Raw genomic sequence first — 19,344 nt, 5'->3', positions numbered from 1 at the left:
CATCAACCACACAAGGAAAGCAAAATATGTAACTTATGGATGTTTAAAGAGATTTTCTTTTAATATAATCAGCACTCACAAAATAGTTCTAGGAAATAAATACCTAAAAGTCCATTCTGAGAAGTTGTGATGAAACCTGAATGTAACTCACTAGTTAAAATATCTGCATGGCTAACTTCCATTTTTATGCTTTACACTTAACATTAACATTACACTAAAATCATTTCAAAGGGATAAACTGAAAAACTTTCTAAATGAAATGGCTGAAGCCTATATAATTCGCATGTAAGGAAGCAATTATAAATAGTATATAACTAATAAATTGTCTTCATGCTAGCTGCACTCATTTCAATGGAGAACTCAGTCCTCTTGTTCCAAAGGGAAACTGTCCAAACAGCTTTTTCAATCAATCAAAAAAAATGTAAGCTTGTAGACTAAATGTGATTGACTTTGACTACCATGTAAAAGGCAAACAAATAAAAATACTACTACTGTATACAGTACAACAGCACAACTACTGGCAAAACCACAACCAAAAACTCAACACATCAAGCAACACAACCAATACAACATAATAGAATAAATCAAAATATCCTGTTTTTTAAAAAAGTCTAAGGAATAGAAATACAAAGTGATTTCTGCTCTGCAAACATTTATTGAAGTAAGTCTTGCACCTCTTCATTGCTTCCTGACTCCTGAAGGGCGGGTGACAAATTTTCCCACTAGGGATGGTGCCCAAGTTGCCCCACTGAACCACTGAACTCAGCAGACCACTGGCGGACACACAGATGCCTCACTGACCAGAAGTAGATACTCATCTTTAAAGTCTACAAGGCAAGGTACCATTGCTCCCACATGTGCCCCAGCACACTATTAACAAAAATGTCCCAGTCTTAAGCTAACAAGAACTGAACTAAAAGGACACTCAGATTACCACTAGCACTAAAATTGTGCACACAAACAAGCACTGAATGAACCACAGCCTATATTTTTTTAAATAATTAGCTTTAAAAAGATTCTCAACAGTTTGGTCCTAAGATAAAAGAAATTTTTTAAACAGCATACAAATTTAAAAATACCATACAGGTCACTTTTTCCCTCAGGCAGTGCTAGGAATTGAACCCAGGACTTTGCACACACTAGGCAAATGCTCTGCCATTGAGCTACATCACCAGTCCGCAGAGATCATTTCTAAAAAACCTTTTATTTAATAATAGTTTAGAAGAGAAAATCCAAATAAACATTTGTTACTCCTTACCACAAGATAAGTGAAAACTTTTAAAGAAGGCATTCTCTACACAGAGAAATTAATATCATGGGGTAGGTAAATGCACAAATTCTACAAAGACATGGGTTTAAGCTCCAGCATAATATCTTACTAGATACGACCTTGGGCAAATGTCATAGCCTGTTCCCTCATTTATAAAGTGGGGACAATGGTAATACCTACCTAATAAGGATGACACGAGGATTTAAAATACACACAAAGTAGAAGAAAACAATATCTATTTTTGTTACTTTTCTCATTTTAGTTAGTCAAATGAGTTTACTACTCTGAAACAGTTTTCACTGATAATGTAATGACTAGCATGCATGGTTTATGTGTACATCATCTATCAATTATAAGGAAAGTTTTTACGAAAGATAAAAGACACCTATTTCTGGTAAGAATGGAACACAGAAGAATACACATCCTGTCAATAAAATGTCTAACAGAGAGGAGCCACTCTTCAGAGTTTTCCCCAACCAAGAAAAGAAGAGGATAGCAGGCCAGTGGTGCAATGGATAACGCATTTAACTTCGGATCAGAAAAGAAGAGGAAGAGGTTACTACTTAAATTGGAAAATGTACTAGCGTTTGGAAATAATATAATCTTGAGATAAAAACTGACATTTGCTTTTACAACTATGTTGCCAGTACTCCTTTTTAGCTTAAGGCTGAATTGACAAAGCTATTAAATTCAGGAGAGGAAAGGGGTGGGGAGAAGGTTGTCTGTATATTTCTAAAGTATTCCCACAGTTAACAGTCTCTATAGCAGGACCTTACATTCTTCTATACTGTTCTTAACACAGCATTACCAGCAGAACAAGCAGATGGCCTCCAGGAAGCCTGAAACTAAGGATAAGCCAGAGCTTACCCAACTTATGTGGACCATTGCCCATAAAAGTGGACTTCTGGGTTAAGGAAATGAATATCAGGTCACTGACCACTCACCTTCTGAAATGAAATAAAACTGAACCTACCCAAAAATGGTATTTGAATTAGAAAAATGCACTTCTCATACACAAAGTGCTCAAATCTGAGAGCAAATGATCCTGTTCTATGGTTTTATGAAAGAAGCGTACACAGCAAGGCCTGCAAGAATGACCCTCAACTCTCTAGGAAGAAAAACAGAGGAATAGGGCTACCAGAGCTCTAAGTGCCTAGCCCCAGATACAATCAGTGAGCACTTAAATCTGCTTTATGTCAGTGTCCATGTTGGATTTCCTTTGAATAAATGTTTATGTAATGATGAGAGGTAATAGGACTCTATCATCTCAGCAATAGAATGAACAGGGCTACGTGGCAGCCCAAGTCTAGTCTGAGTCTGCTGCTGACTAAAATACTTTACATATGTCTCATTCACCTGCTTTTGTAAAACAAAGATAAAACTGACAATAAGCATTAATAGATTATGAAAGGGATAATAACTGACTTATAGAGTACATTAAAACTCCCTCTCCCACTCAAAAAAAGAAACCCTAGATTGTTCAGGTAATGGAGAAACTTCAATAAGGAAGACTACAACAACAGAACACTGAGAAATGAATTCCTTGAAACTTCCAAATACTGAAACCAGCTTTAGCATAAATTATTTCAAACACTATGCTTCATGAGTGAGAACACTACAATTACTGTCAAAAGAACCATTTGAACAGAAGTGGCTGAACATCACTGCTGCTATTATAACCAGTAAAAAAGTTACAGATTTCTATGGTGTGTTTGACTGACTTTGGTTTTCCAGGTTTGAGACTCCTGCCATGTAAAAACAGCATCTCAAAACAGGATTCAGAGCAGGATTCTACAAGAACAGAGCATCAATAAAAAAGAAAATTGAATTTGGAGAAAGAAGTAAAAAGATATGAATAAAACACAGACTGGATAATCCAACTACGTATAATTGTTGGTTATAGAAAAGCAGTTGTCTCTATTAAAAATAGAGAAATGTCATTTGAAGAAAAAAGATGAAAGTAGCAGATGGCACAAGATTTCAATACCTAGTACATAAACAGCACTTACCATCATCCTCCAGTGAAAAACACTGAGTGGCTAGGATGTGACTGTCTCATTACATTCAGAATGATTATGTCTTTATCTACTTTGAAGCAGAATGAAATGGAAAAGTATGGATATAAAACAACAGCAATACAATAAATGGAGGGAGATACCAGAGTTAAAATGAAGTTAAGAAGAAGAAAAGGCCAAAAGAGTGGAGATTTTATACCCTAGAAACATTGCTTAAATGTTGAGGCACACAACATTTTTGGAGTAAGTAACAAAGTAATTTTTGGAGTTAACAGCAACAAATCATCTAGGGCCTACAATGAAGCCCAACACTGGGAAACAAGCTTGTATCTCTGCAAAGGAGTCTGGGTTATACCTGGACATTGGATACGCACTACTGGAGAGTTACAACTCAAATATCTGTAATTAACTTCCTTGCAAACATTTTGTAAATTAGAAGTGAAAGTCATTTGTCTGTGCTAGTTGGAACTGACATGAAAAAATATAGACTACAAATTGATTTAAGGCCACTTCAAAATTATGCTTTTATGATAAACCTAAATAAATACTAGTTATTAGCAGTACTTACTTGTTCCCTTAATGTTGATGTGTTTCCTTAAATTGTTGTATATCTAGAAAATACTGTGTCTATGAGAAGACAACAATGTTCAACACTACACTAAATTAAAACAAAGATTTATAAAACATATCTATAGTCTTTGGTTAATGTTTACTTTTAAAGGCACAATTTCATTATTTTCTGTTCTTATTCTATAGACATATGCAATATACTACTGCATGTATTCTTCCATTTTTAATTACTATAACAAAATATCCAAGGGTAGGTTAACTTTATAAAGAAAAGAGGTAAAGAGGTTTATTTAGCTTACAGTCCTGGAAATTCAGTGACATTGTGCTACCATTATCTCAGTTCTGGTTAAGGACCTTCTGGGAGACGGCACCATGGCAAGGGAGAAGGAGGAAGGGGAGGAAGAGAGATGGGGAGAGACTGACTGATGCACACAACGCCAACCAAGAAGCAAGAGAGTGATTCAGAGGTCAGGCACGCTCTTACAGCAACTTATTCTAGAAGAACTCAGAAGTCCCACAAGAGCTACCCAAGGTTACGACCCTAATGACCTCTCTCCAGATTCCGCCTGTTAAAGATTCCACTGCTTCCCATATTACCACACTGGAAATCAAATCTCCAAGACATTTTTGGAAGCAAACCACATCCAAACCTGAGTATTTGCTTACAAAAATATTTACAGTCAAGATTTTCCAGTTCTAGTGAACTGAACAATTGTTCATGAGTTTGCTATGTGAAAGGCACCGGGTTAAATATGTAATTTCTTATATTCTGTACTCTAAACTTGACACGTAAGACAAACGCTAGTTTTATCTTTCCTCCTATTTTAGCTTTTTCTTCCAAAGGCCAAAAGTATCTCATAATAAAAGCAAGATAAATTAAATATAACAAATTTAAACAGAAATCACTCCTGTGAATTTCACCATTAAGAGAAACTAAAAAGTAGAAAAAAGTTCTAAGCTTTTATTTGACATACATACTGCCATCAATGGAAAAAGGCTGCTATACTTTAAACCAGACAGCTGATAAAATTTATGTGTAATTTATTAAACTTACTACACTAAATTGATTATCTTAAATCTTATAAAGCTAATAATCAAAAGTGTGAAAAAAATCTCAACTAGATCTTAACATGGATTTTTAAAAATCCATTTAAAATAGCAAGCAAGTAATTGGCTAATGTACAGCTATAACAACGAACCTTCCTTCATTTCTTGAAGAAAGGTTATTAAAACAAATATTTTCACCGGACTATAGGTAGAGGTGAAATTCAAATGCTAAAGGTCAAAGGTCATAGCAGTCACATTTTTCTTGCTGTCACAGACTGACTCTTGGAGGCAAGCCAAAGGGCAGAAATAAATTCCATTTTTTTTAAGTCTATACTCAAATGACAGTGATAGCATATTATGTCCTTGCTATACTGACCCGATGCAGTTACAACACAGCCAGCTATAATCCAAACACACAATGACTATCACAGTAAAAACAGATGGCTAGGGCATAGCTCAGCGGCACAGCGCCTGCCTGTCTAGCAAGCGCAAGGTCCTGAGTTTGAGACCTGGTACAAAAAAATTTAAACAAAAAAAAAGCTGGCATGAGCATTTGCTCTAGCCTCTCAGTACACCAAGCAACTACGAGCAGTCACAGAAAACTATGGTAAATTTTCAAATTTTTAAAACAATGTATTACAATGTATTACAGTAGAAGACACATTGCCAGAGTCCCCTTCATAAATACTCCCTCTCATTTAAAACACACTTATCCTATCATTCTTGTCACTTGTTTATTAGTGTACGTTTATGATATACAACAATCACATTCATCTTGGGGAACTGATACATATATAAATCGTGTCTTGATCATTCTTACTTGCCACTTTCTGAGGCCGTCATTTTTGTGTCTCTAGTTGTGTTGTTGTGCCTGACTCAATGTCTTCAATCAATTCAAACTGTTTACCTTTCATGGTCATTTTGACTTTGAGGAAGAACCAGGAGTCATTAGGTGCTAGAGCCAGTGAATAAAGTGGAGGAGGACACACTATAATGCCTTTCCGCTGGATGACACTCTGAAACAGCATTCACTGTATTTTTTAATCACACCTTATAAAGAGACTCACAAAAGAGGACTTCTAGAACTGCTTTTGAAAATGGCAGGAATGATGGCATAAGTGTGTTCAAAACAGAGAGTATTCTGAGAGGGATCAGCGACAATGTCTTTTGCTGTAGGAAGTATTTTTAACAAATATGCATTGTATATTTTGACCACACCTCATATTCTGTTAGGTGTTTAATAAGTAAATCTATGATTCCTAATATACTAGCAACTTAGAGGGGTGTAATTTTATTAATTATCCTAATCACTAGAAATTTCTATCAAAGATAAATAAATCCACAATATACTAAATGGGAAGTTCATGTGCAGACATTATTTTTTAAATGAGAATACAGCATATTTAGGTGTAATGTTTATAATTTGTTCCGTTGTCACTGTGGTCCTAGTAACAAACCTCTTCAGGGCAGTTTGAGCATGCCATATTGCATTAGACTTAAAGAAATGGACTTCAAAAGGAGTTGGGGGTAAATCTTACATGGCCTAATGAAATATCCTCAGTTTAAGCAATTTACAAAGTGGGTAGTGCGTGTGGCGCTACCAATCAGATGCTGAAAAGCAGCTTCTGCACTAGGTGGAAGGTAAAGCAAGACACTGAGGAAGTCATTCCAATCTGATAGATTTCATGGTCATGATTGTAGGTGGACTATTTCTCACCATTCAAGGACACGTATTTGGACACATTCTCACATGCTTAAAAGCAACCTAAAGTCCAATGCAGTTGTCGTAGCTTGCAAGTAAGCATTAAAATTTGCAGAATGGACATCTCCACCTTGGAAAACTCCCACAAACGACCGCGAAGGAATCTTTTATAGAATGCTACATCACCAAGATTTTGATGGCACAGAATCTGATACGGTGGGGAAAAATAAAGATATCAAAACCCTGAATCCAAAAGTGACCCCAGGGACTGGGGATTTAGCTCAGCGGCAAAGCACCTGCCTGGCAAGTGCAAAGCCTTGAGTTCAATTCCTGGTACCGAAAGAAAAACAAAAAACAAAACAAAACAAAACAAAAAAAAGTGACCCCAAATAATGAAACCCAAGGTGACCAGGTCTGAAGAATATTTTAAACATAGGTTTGTCACTACAGGCACAACAGACATTTTAGGGCAGGTAATTTTTTGTCGTTGTGTGGGAGGGCGGGCAGAGAGATTGCCCTATGAATTATAGGATGTGTATTAGCTTCCTTGGCCTCTGTTTACTATATGCCAATAACACTTTACCAGTATAACAGCCAAAAATGTCTCCAAACATTGTCAAAAGTGCCCTGGAGATTTAAATCTCCCCCAGTTGAGAACCATTGCCTTAATCAATTTATTTTGCTTACTGTTTCCTTTTTATGCATACATAAGTGACGTGTTTTTAAAAAAAACAAAATTAGTCCTGATGAGCTACTGGTAAGAAAACCCTAAGAGATACACTATCATAATTTGCAGCAATTTTTTTGTGGTACCTCTTAAAATCCACAACATCTTCAATTCAGTGGAATTCAGGCACCCACTATCCATTCCTCTTTGTTATGGAGCCTTCATTCTGATCTCCTTTTGAGGAAATACTACCCACTGTGTACAGCTGTACTAGTACCCAGTTCTTCCTTACCTAGTAATTTTCTACTCTTCTTTTGACTCTTTTGAACTATCTAATATGCTTCTAAAATTTTCCCTGCTTCCTAAGGAAAGCAGAGTTAAACTTCAATCTTCCAAAGAAATCTGACAAAAACAAGACGCTTATTTGAGCTACCTAGATAGTAGGCATTCCAGGATCTCTCCCTCCCACTAAGTTCACCCAGCCATTTAAAATTTTACTGTTTTCCTGGTAGAATGAATAGGGGAGTAGGTGAGACAAGACTGTTAAAACTGTGTGGTGGGTTATGGGGATTCACTTTACTTTTCTCTGGTTTTGAGTAAACTGAAAATATACCATGATTTAAAAAAAAAAAAAAAAAGGACTACATCAAAAGAGTTACAAAAAGAACTTCAAATATTTTCACAACAAAGAAATGATATTTGACAAGGCAGATAGGCTTACCCTAATTTGAAAGTTACACAATGTGTACATCTACTGAATATCACATGCTCCCCCATAAATATATACAATTAGTATTTTTTCTGTGATAATTTAAAAAACAATGAAAAGGGCTTTTCAAAAACATTTACTGGTAGTAACTATTGTTATAAAGGAAAATATGACAAGCAAAATGAATTCCAAAGTCCTTTTCAAACAAGTTTATTCAAAGCTTCAATTTAAGAATGCCCGTGTTCAGATCCCATGTGCAAGAGAACTAGTCGACAGCTCTGTGTGCATCTGAGGTGAAAACAGGAAACCTAGTAAGCAGAGCATGTACAAGTGACAGTACAATGGCACAGGAAGGCATCTCCCAAAACTACTTGCAAGTCTTTATTCAAATATAGGTAATAGATATAATCATGTACAAATGCTCTGTCACTCCAGAAAGTTGTTTTTAAAAGACTGAACATAAAACTTCCTTAATGCTTTTTTCTAAGGTTTCTTCTCTGGTGGAAAAAAAAGAAAGAAAAAAATAGCTATTGATTCTTCTACAAACTATCACGTAGATGAACACATACTTTTTGCCAAGATCTGACAGCTGGAAGTTTTCATGAAGGAGGCTTCAAACAAAACACTTAAAAAAAAAAATAATATAAAGGCTATACCACCCTCTACTCTCCTTAAAGGTGACAGAAAATAAATTCTTTATCAATAGTCATTTGTCCAGGTTAGAGCAAGGCTGCCAAGCCCATTCCACATGAGATATGAAATTGGCTCTCACTGGCACCTTTTATTCACCTCATCACCATTTACAACCAAGGCAGAGCAAACAGGAGTTGAATAACAAAGAAAACACACACACACACACACACACACACACACACACACACGATAGTTATTTTAACAAAAACCCTGCACTATATGAAGAGAAAGGAAACAAAGCAAAACCTATGTGAAATATAATAACCAAAGTAAATTTGAGTATAACCAAAAAATCCTTATTAAAATAAAATTGAATTAAAAATAATAAAATTTCAAAGACAAAAAAGCCCTACCATAACATGCTAATTTTCTCTGCTTCTTAATGAAAGTGATTTGAATTTTTCTAATATTTAAACTTCACTAATTATATACTCAAATCAACGTAACCCAATTAAATAATTATAAAATGCTACATGGGAAACCACTGAAATACACAGACCCTGTGGCAATACTAATTATATCTGGATTTTTTTTTTTTTTAAACCTAACCCATAAGCCTTCTCTACTTTCTGAGAAAATGGAAATCCTAATCTATAACTTATATTCTGATCCATATGTTTTGTGCAAATTGTGACTTAGCTTAGCAATTTGTCAAGAGAAAAACATATATGAGAACATTTTTCAAACCTATCATTTTGGGGAGGAAATACTTCAGGCTTGGAGAGGATAAATTATATGCTGAAAGACCTACGGCCAGTAAGGACTAAAATCCAATTCAAAGATTCTCTACGTTAGCTCTCTCAAACAAACAGGCAGTCTAAACCAAAACAAAACAAAAAGTACACAGTAAGAATCTATTCAGAGGTAGGCATGTATCTAGTGCTCACTGTAGAAAGACATTCCACATGACCATATAATGTGCTCTGTGCTATATGCAAATGTCAGAAATAGCACAGATGGGGAAGTACTTGACTATCTTGGATTAAAATGTATTCACACATTTTTATGCATAAGCATATACTCCAACGTCTTTAAAAAGTAGTAATTTTTACCAAAAAAAATTATCTCTGTCATTCTGGACATTGTTTTTTTTTTTTTTTTCTTTCAGTTCATAGCTCCTAAACATCTTTTGGGATCAGATATAGGATCCACTTGAGTATCTAGTATTCCAGTATAGGCACATACACTCATCTATCCAGTGCCCTACGATGGTCGTTTGGATTGCTTCTACTTTTCTACCATTACAAAACATTAACTACTATTCATAATAATAACAATAACAAAATAGAAGCATGGACACAGAAAAAAACTACAGTAATAAATGTTCAGAGTAGTGACTACAATGTGGAACCATAGAGGATTTTGATTTTCAACTTTACAAATTTTTGGTAACATCTTAATTTTACAGTAAGTACAATACTAATTAGTGCTATTCATTGAGGTACAATTTATGATATATGATGTTCATCATTAGCTACAAAATTATATAAAACCAGCCAACTTAATTTTTAATCTTAAAATGCATTCTTGATAGACTTAGAAATTACAGAGAAATTGTCAATACACTGTAGTCCCTATATATTGAGAAAGCAAAGCTCAGTACCCATTTAACTTAGAACTATTAAGATACAATGATAGGTTAGTCAAGTTTGCAGAGGATAACACAGGGCTCTAGTAAGCAGAATCCAAAACCAAACTGGCCAAGTTCGTATGCTTAGCACATTTTGAAGTTCAATCATACACAAATAATGTCTTACAACAATCATTCTTCTCTAAAAATATTTGATACATATAACAACTGCACCAAAATCTCTTCGAGATAACTATGAAACTCACCGTTTCTGATTCTCAGATTCCTTCTTGGCTTGCTCCAATGCCAGTTCTTCAGCCACTCTTCTTTTCAGTTCTTCATCAGAAACTAGAATTCAGCAAAGAGCAAAAGGAGATAAAATAAGCGCTTTCCTAAAAACAAAAGCAGGAAAATGTTCAAGAAAACAAAGCTAGGATAGAAGTGAATAGGGAAGTTTTGCAGGTTGTCGGTGTCTCCTTGGAAATTCCTAGGCACTAGGGAAAAAAACAGCTAGCGCACTTCAGGAGTAATTTACTCAGGAGTTCCCTGGTAACCTAGAAATTTCCAAAACTAATAGCATTTATAATAAATTGAGGGAGCTGCTCACTGCCCTGTGGGGACTGAAACATTACAGCACAAATTGTTTAAAATGATGCCCTACCATTAAAGTCTAACAATTACATGTAAGGGCAGGTCAGCCGGTAAGGAAATTTAGAGAAGGAAAAAGCACCAAACTATTTTCAGTTCAATATTTAACAAGAAATCATTTATTACAGACAGAAAATTATTTGTATTTATATTAATTTTCCATGCTTTATTAAAAAGGCACTTAGGATTTACAAAAATTTGGAAACTATATTTTCTAAAACACATGCCATTCAAATTTCAGTGCAAATAACTGGAGAGAGACACAGAGCAGTCCTGAGAACACAGCTGGAGCTTCCTAAATACCTAGTGACTTAATTTGAAGCATCTGGTCTTCCCAATTAGAAGACTGCGTATGACATGTTTTGCAAAGCCTCTTTCAGTTATGATGATAAATAAAATGCACAAGCTTTACATACTTCCTTACTTAAGAGCCTTCCGTAAGACATAAGTAAAAAAGTATCCCTTCTTCACTATAAACGTTCTACCTAAAATTATGACCAAGAAAGCACCAGAACCATTTGGAACGATCTACGAATACACATAGAACTTCAACATTATTGCAAAAGATTGAGCCTATTAGAAAACTAGACAGTACTGTCTCTATTTCTGCATATATTATTGATAATTTAGATATTATATTAACCTTGCCTTATTCATATGCAAAAAAATTAATATATATGGCACACAAAACCCTTTCAAATTCTTAGTTCATACTAAGGAATAATAACGAATGTAGCTGAGAAGTTGTAAAGATATTTTCTCATAAAAGTGTACTGTCAGAAAGCAACAAGAGCATAATGTTGTAATACCATGAAGAAGGTGAAACCATAACCCACAAAATGAAAGAAAGTAATTGCTAATCATACAGTTGACAAGAGATTTGTGTCCAGAACACATAAGTATACAGAAAATACAATATGTGAAAAAAGATACCTCTTACAGTTATATAATAAAAAGGACAACCCACTTAAAATTAGGATAAGGACAAATTAGGCATTTCTAAAAAGCATGTAATATACAAATAATCAATAAGCATATAAAAAAGTTGCTCAAGCTCATTAATCATTAGTAAAAGGCAAATCAAAACCACAATGACATGCCACTTAATGTGACATGGCAGACAGTAACTGTTGGTGAAGACATGGAGAAACTGGAACCCACATACACTGCCAGTGAGAATACAAAACCACGTAGCTACAGGCAGTTCCTCAAACTACTACCCAGGATTACAGTTATGTCCCAGCAATTTAACTCTCAAGTACTACATATATTAAATGGAAAACATGTCTACACACCCTTCCAAAAAATGTTCACAAATATTTATAACAGAATTATTCACAATATCCCAACAATGGAGACAATCTAAATGCTCATCAGTGGGTAAACAGACAAAATGTACTATCACAGTTTAACAGTATTTAGCCATACAAAAGAATGAAGTATGACCCATACTCCAACACAGATGAACTTCTATTATGCCAAGCGAAAGAAGTCGGACACAAAAAGCTATACATTATATGAATTCATTCATATAACATATCTAAAATAGCAAACTAGCAACTGTGTTCAAAAATCACAGAAGTGATTACCTGGGATGGGACAAAGGTGAAGTTGGGGGATGATGATGATGATGATAAGCTAATGGGTACATAATTTCCTTTTGCAGTGGTAAAAATGTTCTAAAATTAGATTGTGTGGTGGTTGTATAGCTATATAAATATGCTAAAATTCACTGAATTACATACTTTAAATGCGTTAATTTTATAGCACTTAAGTATATTTCCAAAAAACAAAGGTAGGAAAAGACAAGGCCAAGAAAGCAAAGGAAAAAAGGAAGAAAGTAAAAAGAATACAATAGACAAGGAAATCAAAAAAAATAGAGGAAACTCCAGTTGAGGTCTAATCCTCGAATGCCCATCAGTAATCTGGGGGACTTTGGGAACATTACTGACCTCTCTCAGCAGCAATTTTCTCAAAAGGCTGTTCTCTAAAGTTCCTTCCAACACTATTCTATGCTTCTATTTTGCTTCTCTCTCACTTCATAGTCTGTAACGTGAGAAAGATACAAGTCTCTGCTTTGAAAAGGTCACACAAAATCTAGAAAAGCAGTACAGCAGAGTATTCTATTTGCATTCAAGCAAATCTTAAAGAGTTCATTATTAACAACAATACAAGTAACAGCAGTTCATTTTAAAACACTACAAATTGCAGGTGGTAGGTAATACCTCAACAAAAAGGTCTCCATAGTTTGTTTTTCTACTAGCCAGACTTTGGGTAAATACATTATCTCTCTGATTTTTGGTTTCCTCATTCGAAGATAGGACACAAGTATGGGTTTGCTAGCTATGAAATACTGGACTATGCATTCCACAAGGTAATGACTTTCACAATTTAATCTACCCACGACAAGTAAAACTGTGACACATTTTGTTCATGTTGTACACAGACAGTAGCTCCATTAAAAGCAAATTTTAAAACAAATATTTAAGCTAATTAGTATTACCTAATCAAACAATACTCTCAAGTTTAACATACCAGTTAGGATCAATATACTATCAATCTATATAAGCAAAATCATACTGCTTCTTGATGAGTTCAACTTATAACACCAAAATTTTTCTTGTACAAAATTCAACATTCTTGATCAAAATCCAATTTAACTCAATCAATTAAAACTAGGCTTCTATAAGTCTTCAGTATACCATGTCTAAATATAGGCAAAAGATCAATTTTCTAACTTGGCTGATAAAACAATCTCAGTTCTTCTTTTTTGCGATTTTTGGCATTTTTCTCCCAAATTTATCAAAATGTAACTGACAGACAAATCATTTATATTCAAGGTGTGCAAGCTGTATAATGATTACCAAAACCAAATTCACATATCACCACATGTATTTATCATTCACATGTGTGTAGTGAAAACACCTAAAATCTCCTTTATCATATTTCAACAAAATATTATAAAATAAAATCTAACATAAGTTGTGTACCTTGACAACTTCCTCATCTTATAACTGAACATCTATATCCTTCAACCAACATACTCCCATCCCTCTCCCCATTCAAAACCTCTGGCAAACACTGTCCCACTCTCTGCTTCCGAGTTCAACTTTTTTAGATACCATGTTTAAGTAAAATCATGTAGTATTTGTCTTTTGGCATCTGACTCATCTCATTTAGCATAATGTTGTATTTTCATACTGCGTTTTATGTCTGTTGTACAGAGGAAAACTCAAATGAACAATGAGTAATAAATATGAATAATAAATACTCAGATGTGATCAACCAGGAACAGAATGGTAAGGACACAATTATCGAGTAGTGAACAGCTTAGTGGATGAAAAGAAAGCCTTGCAGGTAAGACTGTGCAGAAGCAGTGGCATGGGGAAAAAGAAATCCAACTTAGGACTTTGCTGCTTCTTCCCCACACCCTTCTGCCTACCTTTGTCAGACCCACCACTTTCTCTGGCAAAAGGAGAGATCCAGTGCAGATAGGGAGCATCATCCAGGAAGACCACAAGGGAAGGGAGAAAAATGGGAATGGGAAGGCACCACTAACAGAAAGGGCAAGAAAGCTCCAGGAACAATGCCCAATTGGGTAAATAAACTGGGTGTTATCACTTCTGGTCAGTAAAAGGACTAACACATAGCTGTCTTTCTGTATTTCTAGAAAAGGAAGGGAAAAAAATTACAACTTTTGGTCTCAAGCCCAAGGTCACACCTGAAAAAGTAATTACCTTAGCTACAATCAAGATTTTAAAATAACAAAAGATAAAACATGACCTAGCATAAAGAGTTTAAAATAGCAAGTCAAAGCAAGGGCAGGAAAATAAACCATGCAGTAATGATGGGTTTTGAGCAGATCTAAGCTTCAGGTTATTTGTTTTTAAATCAATAAAATATGGAAAGCAACAATACATTTCTTCCGGTAAGTCTGATCCAAAGTGCGTAAGGGAAAAAGACACACGATTTGGACACTACTATTTAAAAATGCCCTTTTTGAGAACACTTTCCAGCTCTTAGGATATGAACATTTTCTCAAATAAAACTGTTATTAAACTAAAAGGTCACTGTTTCAAGATGGGCTACTTGAAGGGAAGTACAGGAAAGGCCAACTTTGCCTATTAGCACAGCGAGTCTCCAAGCACATCAGCAGTTAGGGACTGACAAAGTCTGTGAAATGAGAAATGTTCAAGCTGCGTCAATCAGTTTTGCCATGAAAGTTAGCAAAACTATTTCAAGTTCAATAAATATGGTTCTGTGACTTTTACATACATACACATTTTCCCTTTAAAATGCGTTAAGGCATAAGAATGTTTTCTTCATGTACTTGTACCCTGTATCTTTTTAAATCTCAAACAGAATTTTAATTTCTTTCTCAACAGCAAATGAACCTTAATGAGCACAACACTGCCATTTTGCTCTTTAGTTACAGATGACTTGACACTGACCATAAAACATACAAGAAAAAGTCAAGCACTGCAACTGCTTGGTTACACCAAGTGTGGCCCTAAACTCTACCTGAAACCATTACTGAAAATAATAAATATTAAAATTATTAAATGTAAGTCATGCCTAACAAATTTTTGTTTGATTGCTTGTTTCAAATAAACAAATAGATTAGCTTGTTCAAAGAATCTTCTTTCCTAAATCCCTAGGAGTCTTTTAATTCTCTTCATTATCTAAATTTCTAAATTTGGAATTAAGATCAAATAAAGAACTTCGAGATTCCTAACCATACACTTAAACTGTAACTCCACGGTCCTGAGAGATAGTGTGGCATATATTCAATGTACCTCTTCCACATTGTCTTAATTACTTTGCTCACTGCTGAGGCAAAATACCAGACACCAAAAGCTAAAGGACAAAAGGTTTACTTAGCTCACAGTTTGTAGAGGTTTCAGTCCATAACTGGCTGGGTCCAAAGCAAGGGGGCACATGGCAGAGGGCAACCGTTCATGGCAGAGGAACACAGCAAAAGCAACAACAGAGAAAGAGAGAGGACAAGCCTTTGTCTGTGTCTTATATTGTATGCAGGCTACCCAGCCAAGGACAAGTGAGCATTCACATCCTTAATCCTACCACTGGACCATGAACAAATCACAAACTTTACACTGCGCCACCTCTGGAAAGTCCATCCCCATGACTGCATGAGTCTTTGGGGGAACATCTAGACACAAACTAAAACACATGTCATATGACTTTTGGCCAAATTTCCATGTTTTCAGAAAATTATTAAGCTAGAGGGTGGGAGCACCAAGAGGGACTATAATATATTTTAGACAGATCCTTAAATAGAGGACAACAATGACTCCAAAAGATAGAAAGACTATAAATTCAGCAGCAGACAGGAATTCCTCACTCAGAAGTCCCAGGGACTGCTCTCACCAGGGTTCACATGTAGGCGCCCCCTGCAGGGGCCCTGCACCGAGTGAGCGAGTGCTCAAAGAGCTGCTGGTCCCACAGATCAAGTCCCTGCTATACTTGCACCCGGACCCCCTGGGGGCCACAGGCATGGGCAGTCTGCAATTGCTCTTTGAGTGGCACAGGTCTAGCTCCTGCCCACACCCTGAACTGACGAAGAAGCAGAGCCAGGCGGGCTGTGACACACTCCCACCGCCACGGTTCCCAGCTGACACTCAAGGACAGAGCCAGGTATTTCCCATCTACTTCCTGGGGGCAGAGCAGGCAACTCAGGACCCCACCACCATTACACTCTTGAGTCTCTGCCCTCCATGCACCCGTGGCAGACAGGAATTTCTCACTCAGAAGTCCCAGGGACTGCTCTCACCGGGGTTCGTGTGCAGGCCCTCCCTGCTTGGGCCCTGAGCTGAGTGAGCGAGTGCTCCAAGAGGTGCTGGTCCCGCGGTTCAAGTCCATGCTTTAATTGCGCCCAGACCCCCTGGGTGGGGTCACAGTCAAAAGGCAGTCTGTGATTGCTGTCGGTCCATCCCACATTGGGTTCCTGTATGTGTCCTGAACTGAATGGAGACACAGAATCAGGTGGTTCACAAACTGTTGATCCTGCAACTAGTTAGTGGCTGGGTTTTCCTGTACCCTGAACTGCCTGGGAACATAGGTCCAGTGCACCGGGACTGTCACACAAGTGCAACCTGAGTGTGGGCCGTGCACGTGCCCTGAACTGCAAGGGGACGCTGGATCAGACGCTCTGCCATCAGCTGATACCGATGCCCACGTCTGAGACCTGGGATAACTAGATACAAATCAACAACTGCCGGAAAAACCCAGACTAAGGAGTACTTCTCAGCGGACACTGAGGGGCAAACCTGATCAACAGGAAAATTAGAGACCCTAGTGGCCTTTGCTGTACAGCCACTGAAGAGGGAAACTCAGCTTTCTGCATCCGGTAGCAAACATGAAAAAACAATGGATTAAAACATAATCCCAGAACTCCACCCCATGCAGAACAAGTTCAGGAGACATCGACATAGGAGAACTTGGTAAACACATGCCTGAAATAGCTGAAATGACTGCAAGGGAAGTAAAGAAACAACTCCAAAAGGCCATAGAAGGCATGAGATCAGAAATATTCTCTCAAGCAAAAAATGAAATGACAATAATAATGAAAGAACTGCTCACAACGTCTGAAGAAGAAACATATAAGAAAACAGAAGAACAAAGGCAATGGACAGAAGCGTTAAATGAAAAATATAGAAAGGACTTAGAATGTATAAATCAGATTCAAAGAGACAGCCAGGAAAACAAAGCTTCCATTGAAAGCTGCCAAAACCAATTCAATGAAGCTGAAGATAGAATCTCAGACCTTGAAGACAACATGGCAGCTAGAGAACGTCAAAGAAAGGATCTTGTAAAATTAACAACAATCCAGGAAAAGTCAATTCAACAGCTGCAAGACGAGGCAAAGATGGATAATATACAACTTATACGAGTCAATGAAACAGAAGGAGGCAACAAAACTGACATAAAAAGAATATTTGCAGAAATAATAGCAGAAAATTTCCCAAGTATGGAAACAGAACCTGATACACAGGGAAATGAGGTATACAGAACTCCAACCAACCACAACCAAAATAAAACTACACCCAGACATATAATAGTCAAGTTCCTAGATATCCAGCAAAAGAACAGAATATTAAAAGCTGCTAGAGAAAAGAAACAGATTACCTATAAAGGAAAGCCCATCAGAATCACAGCAGACTTCTCAACACAAACCATCCAATCGGGAAGAGGTTGGAGCAAAGTATTACAGGCCCTGAGACAGAACAGCTTTCAACCAAGACTAATGTACCCTGCCAAACTATCCCTCAAATTCAATGAAGAAATAAAGTATTTTCACAACAAAGAACAACTGAAGAACTTCATGAGTGCCAAGCCAGCATTACAAAGAGTACTAAAAGTATTCTAGACTGGGGGCTGGAATTTAGCTCAACGGCACAGCACCTGCCTGGCAAGCACAATGTCATGAGTGCGATTCCCAGTATCAAAAAAAAAAAAAAAGGATATTCTAGACAGAAAAATCTCACCGTAATTTCAATAACAACAGTAGAAAGGAAACATCAAGAAGAGCAAGCAAGTATACTGTTGCAAAAAGTAGGAAACCAATGCAAGTATGACAATGATAAATCAACACATATTGGTTATAACTATAAATGTAAATGGCCTCAATTTTCCAGTCAAAAGAAACAGATTGGCAGAGTGGATTAAAAAACAAAATCCAATGATACACTGTATACAGGAAATATGTTTTACTCAAAAGGAAATTCATAGACTAAAACTCAAAGGATGGACAACAATCTTCCATGGAACAGGAACCCAGAAAAAAGCAGGTGTAGCTATTCTGTTTCCAGACAGTGTAAACTTCAAACCGACAACAATCAAAAGAGATAAAGAAGGTCACTGTTATGGTTGATAAATTGTGCCAACTTGGGGAGTCTAGAGGTTTGGCTAAGTGACTCAGCAGTTCTGCCTCTTGGGATGAAAAGGACACACCCTTACCCTTCTGGGATGTGGTTTATTGTGTTAATTTGAGTTTAGAAAGTTAACTATGCAACTCAGAAGGGGTCCAGGGTGCTTAATTTGTATTCATCCTGAGCCTGTGCAAGAGGTAGGCATGCAGAGGGTGTGGGTGTGGAAGATCACCCCCACCTCCCCAGAGCAGGTAGACTGCATAATAAAAGGAACTGAGGAAGGACTGGCTGGGGGTTCTTCAGAGGAGCTCCGGTTCTCGCCTTCAGCTTGGTCATATCCTGGCTCCTGGTGCAAACTGTTGGCATTCCGTCCCAGATTCATCAGCCTTCTTTTGTTTGCTCTCCGGCCTTCATCGTAGATTCTTCAGCATTCCACCAAAGATTCATCAGCCTTTTGATACGGACTTGCACGGACACGGCAGCGAGCTCCAGGCCCGGGGCTGGGCTCTTCAACCTCCAGCGTGCAGACACCCTCTGCACACTTCCTCATCCAACTCTGTAGCT

At 36.9% G+C, this 19,344-nt stretch overlaps 1 protein-coding gene across 2 annotated transcripts in view; it reads right to left on the bottom strand.

The window, feature by feature from the left end:
• Window positions 1-19,344, bottom strand: part of Chchd3 (coiled-coil-helix-coiled-coil-helix domain containing 3) — a 274,739-nt gene that overhangs the window by 203,829 nt on the left and 51,566 nt on the right. For both annotated transcript variants that reach the window (XM_013510637.1, XM_005377542.2), the window contains exon 3: window positions 10,510-10,591. In XM_013510637.1, coding sequence (XP_013366091.1) covers window positions 10,510-10,591 — 82 coding nt within the window. The remainder of the gene's footprint in view (window positions 1-10,509; window positions 10,592-19,344) is intronic.

This window comes from Chinchilla lanigera, unplaced genomic scaffold, assembly GCF_000276665.1.
Source record: "Chinchilla lanigera isolate Chin_1 unplaced genomic scaffold, ChiLan1.0 scaffold00009, whole genome shotgun sequence".
Lineage (NCBI taxonomy): Eukaryota > Metazoa > Chordata > Mammalia > Rodentia > Chinchillidae > Chinchilla > Chinchilla lanigera.
This window is presented reverse-complemented; position numbering and strand designations above follow the sequence as displayed.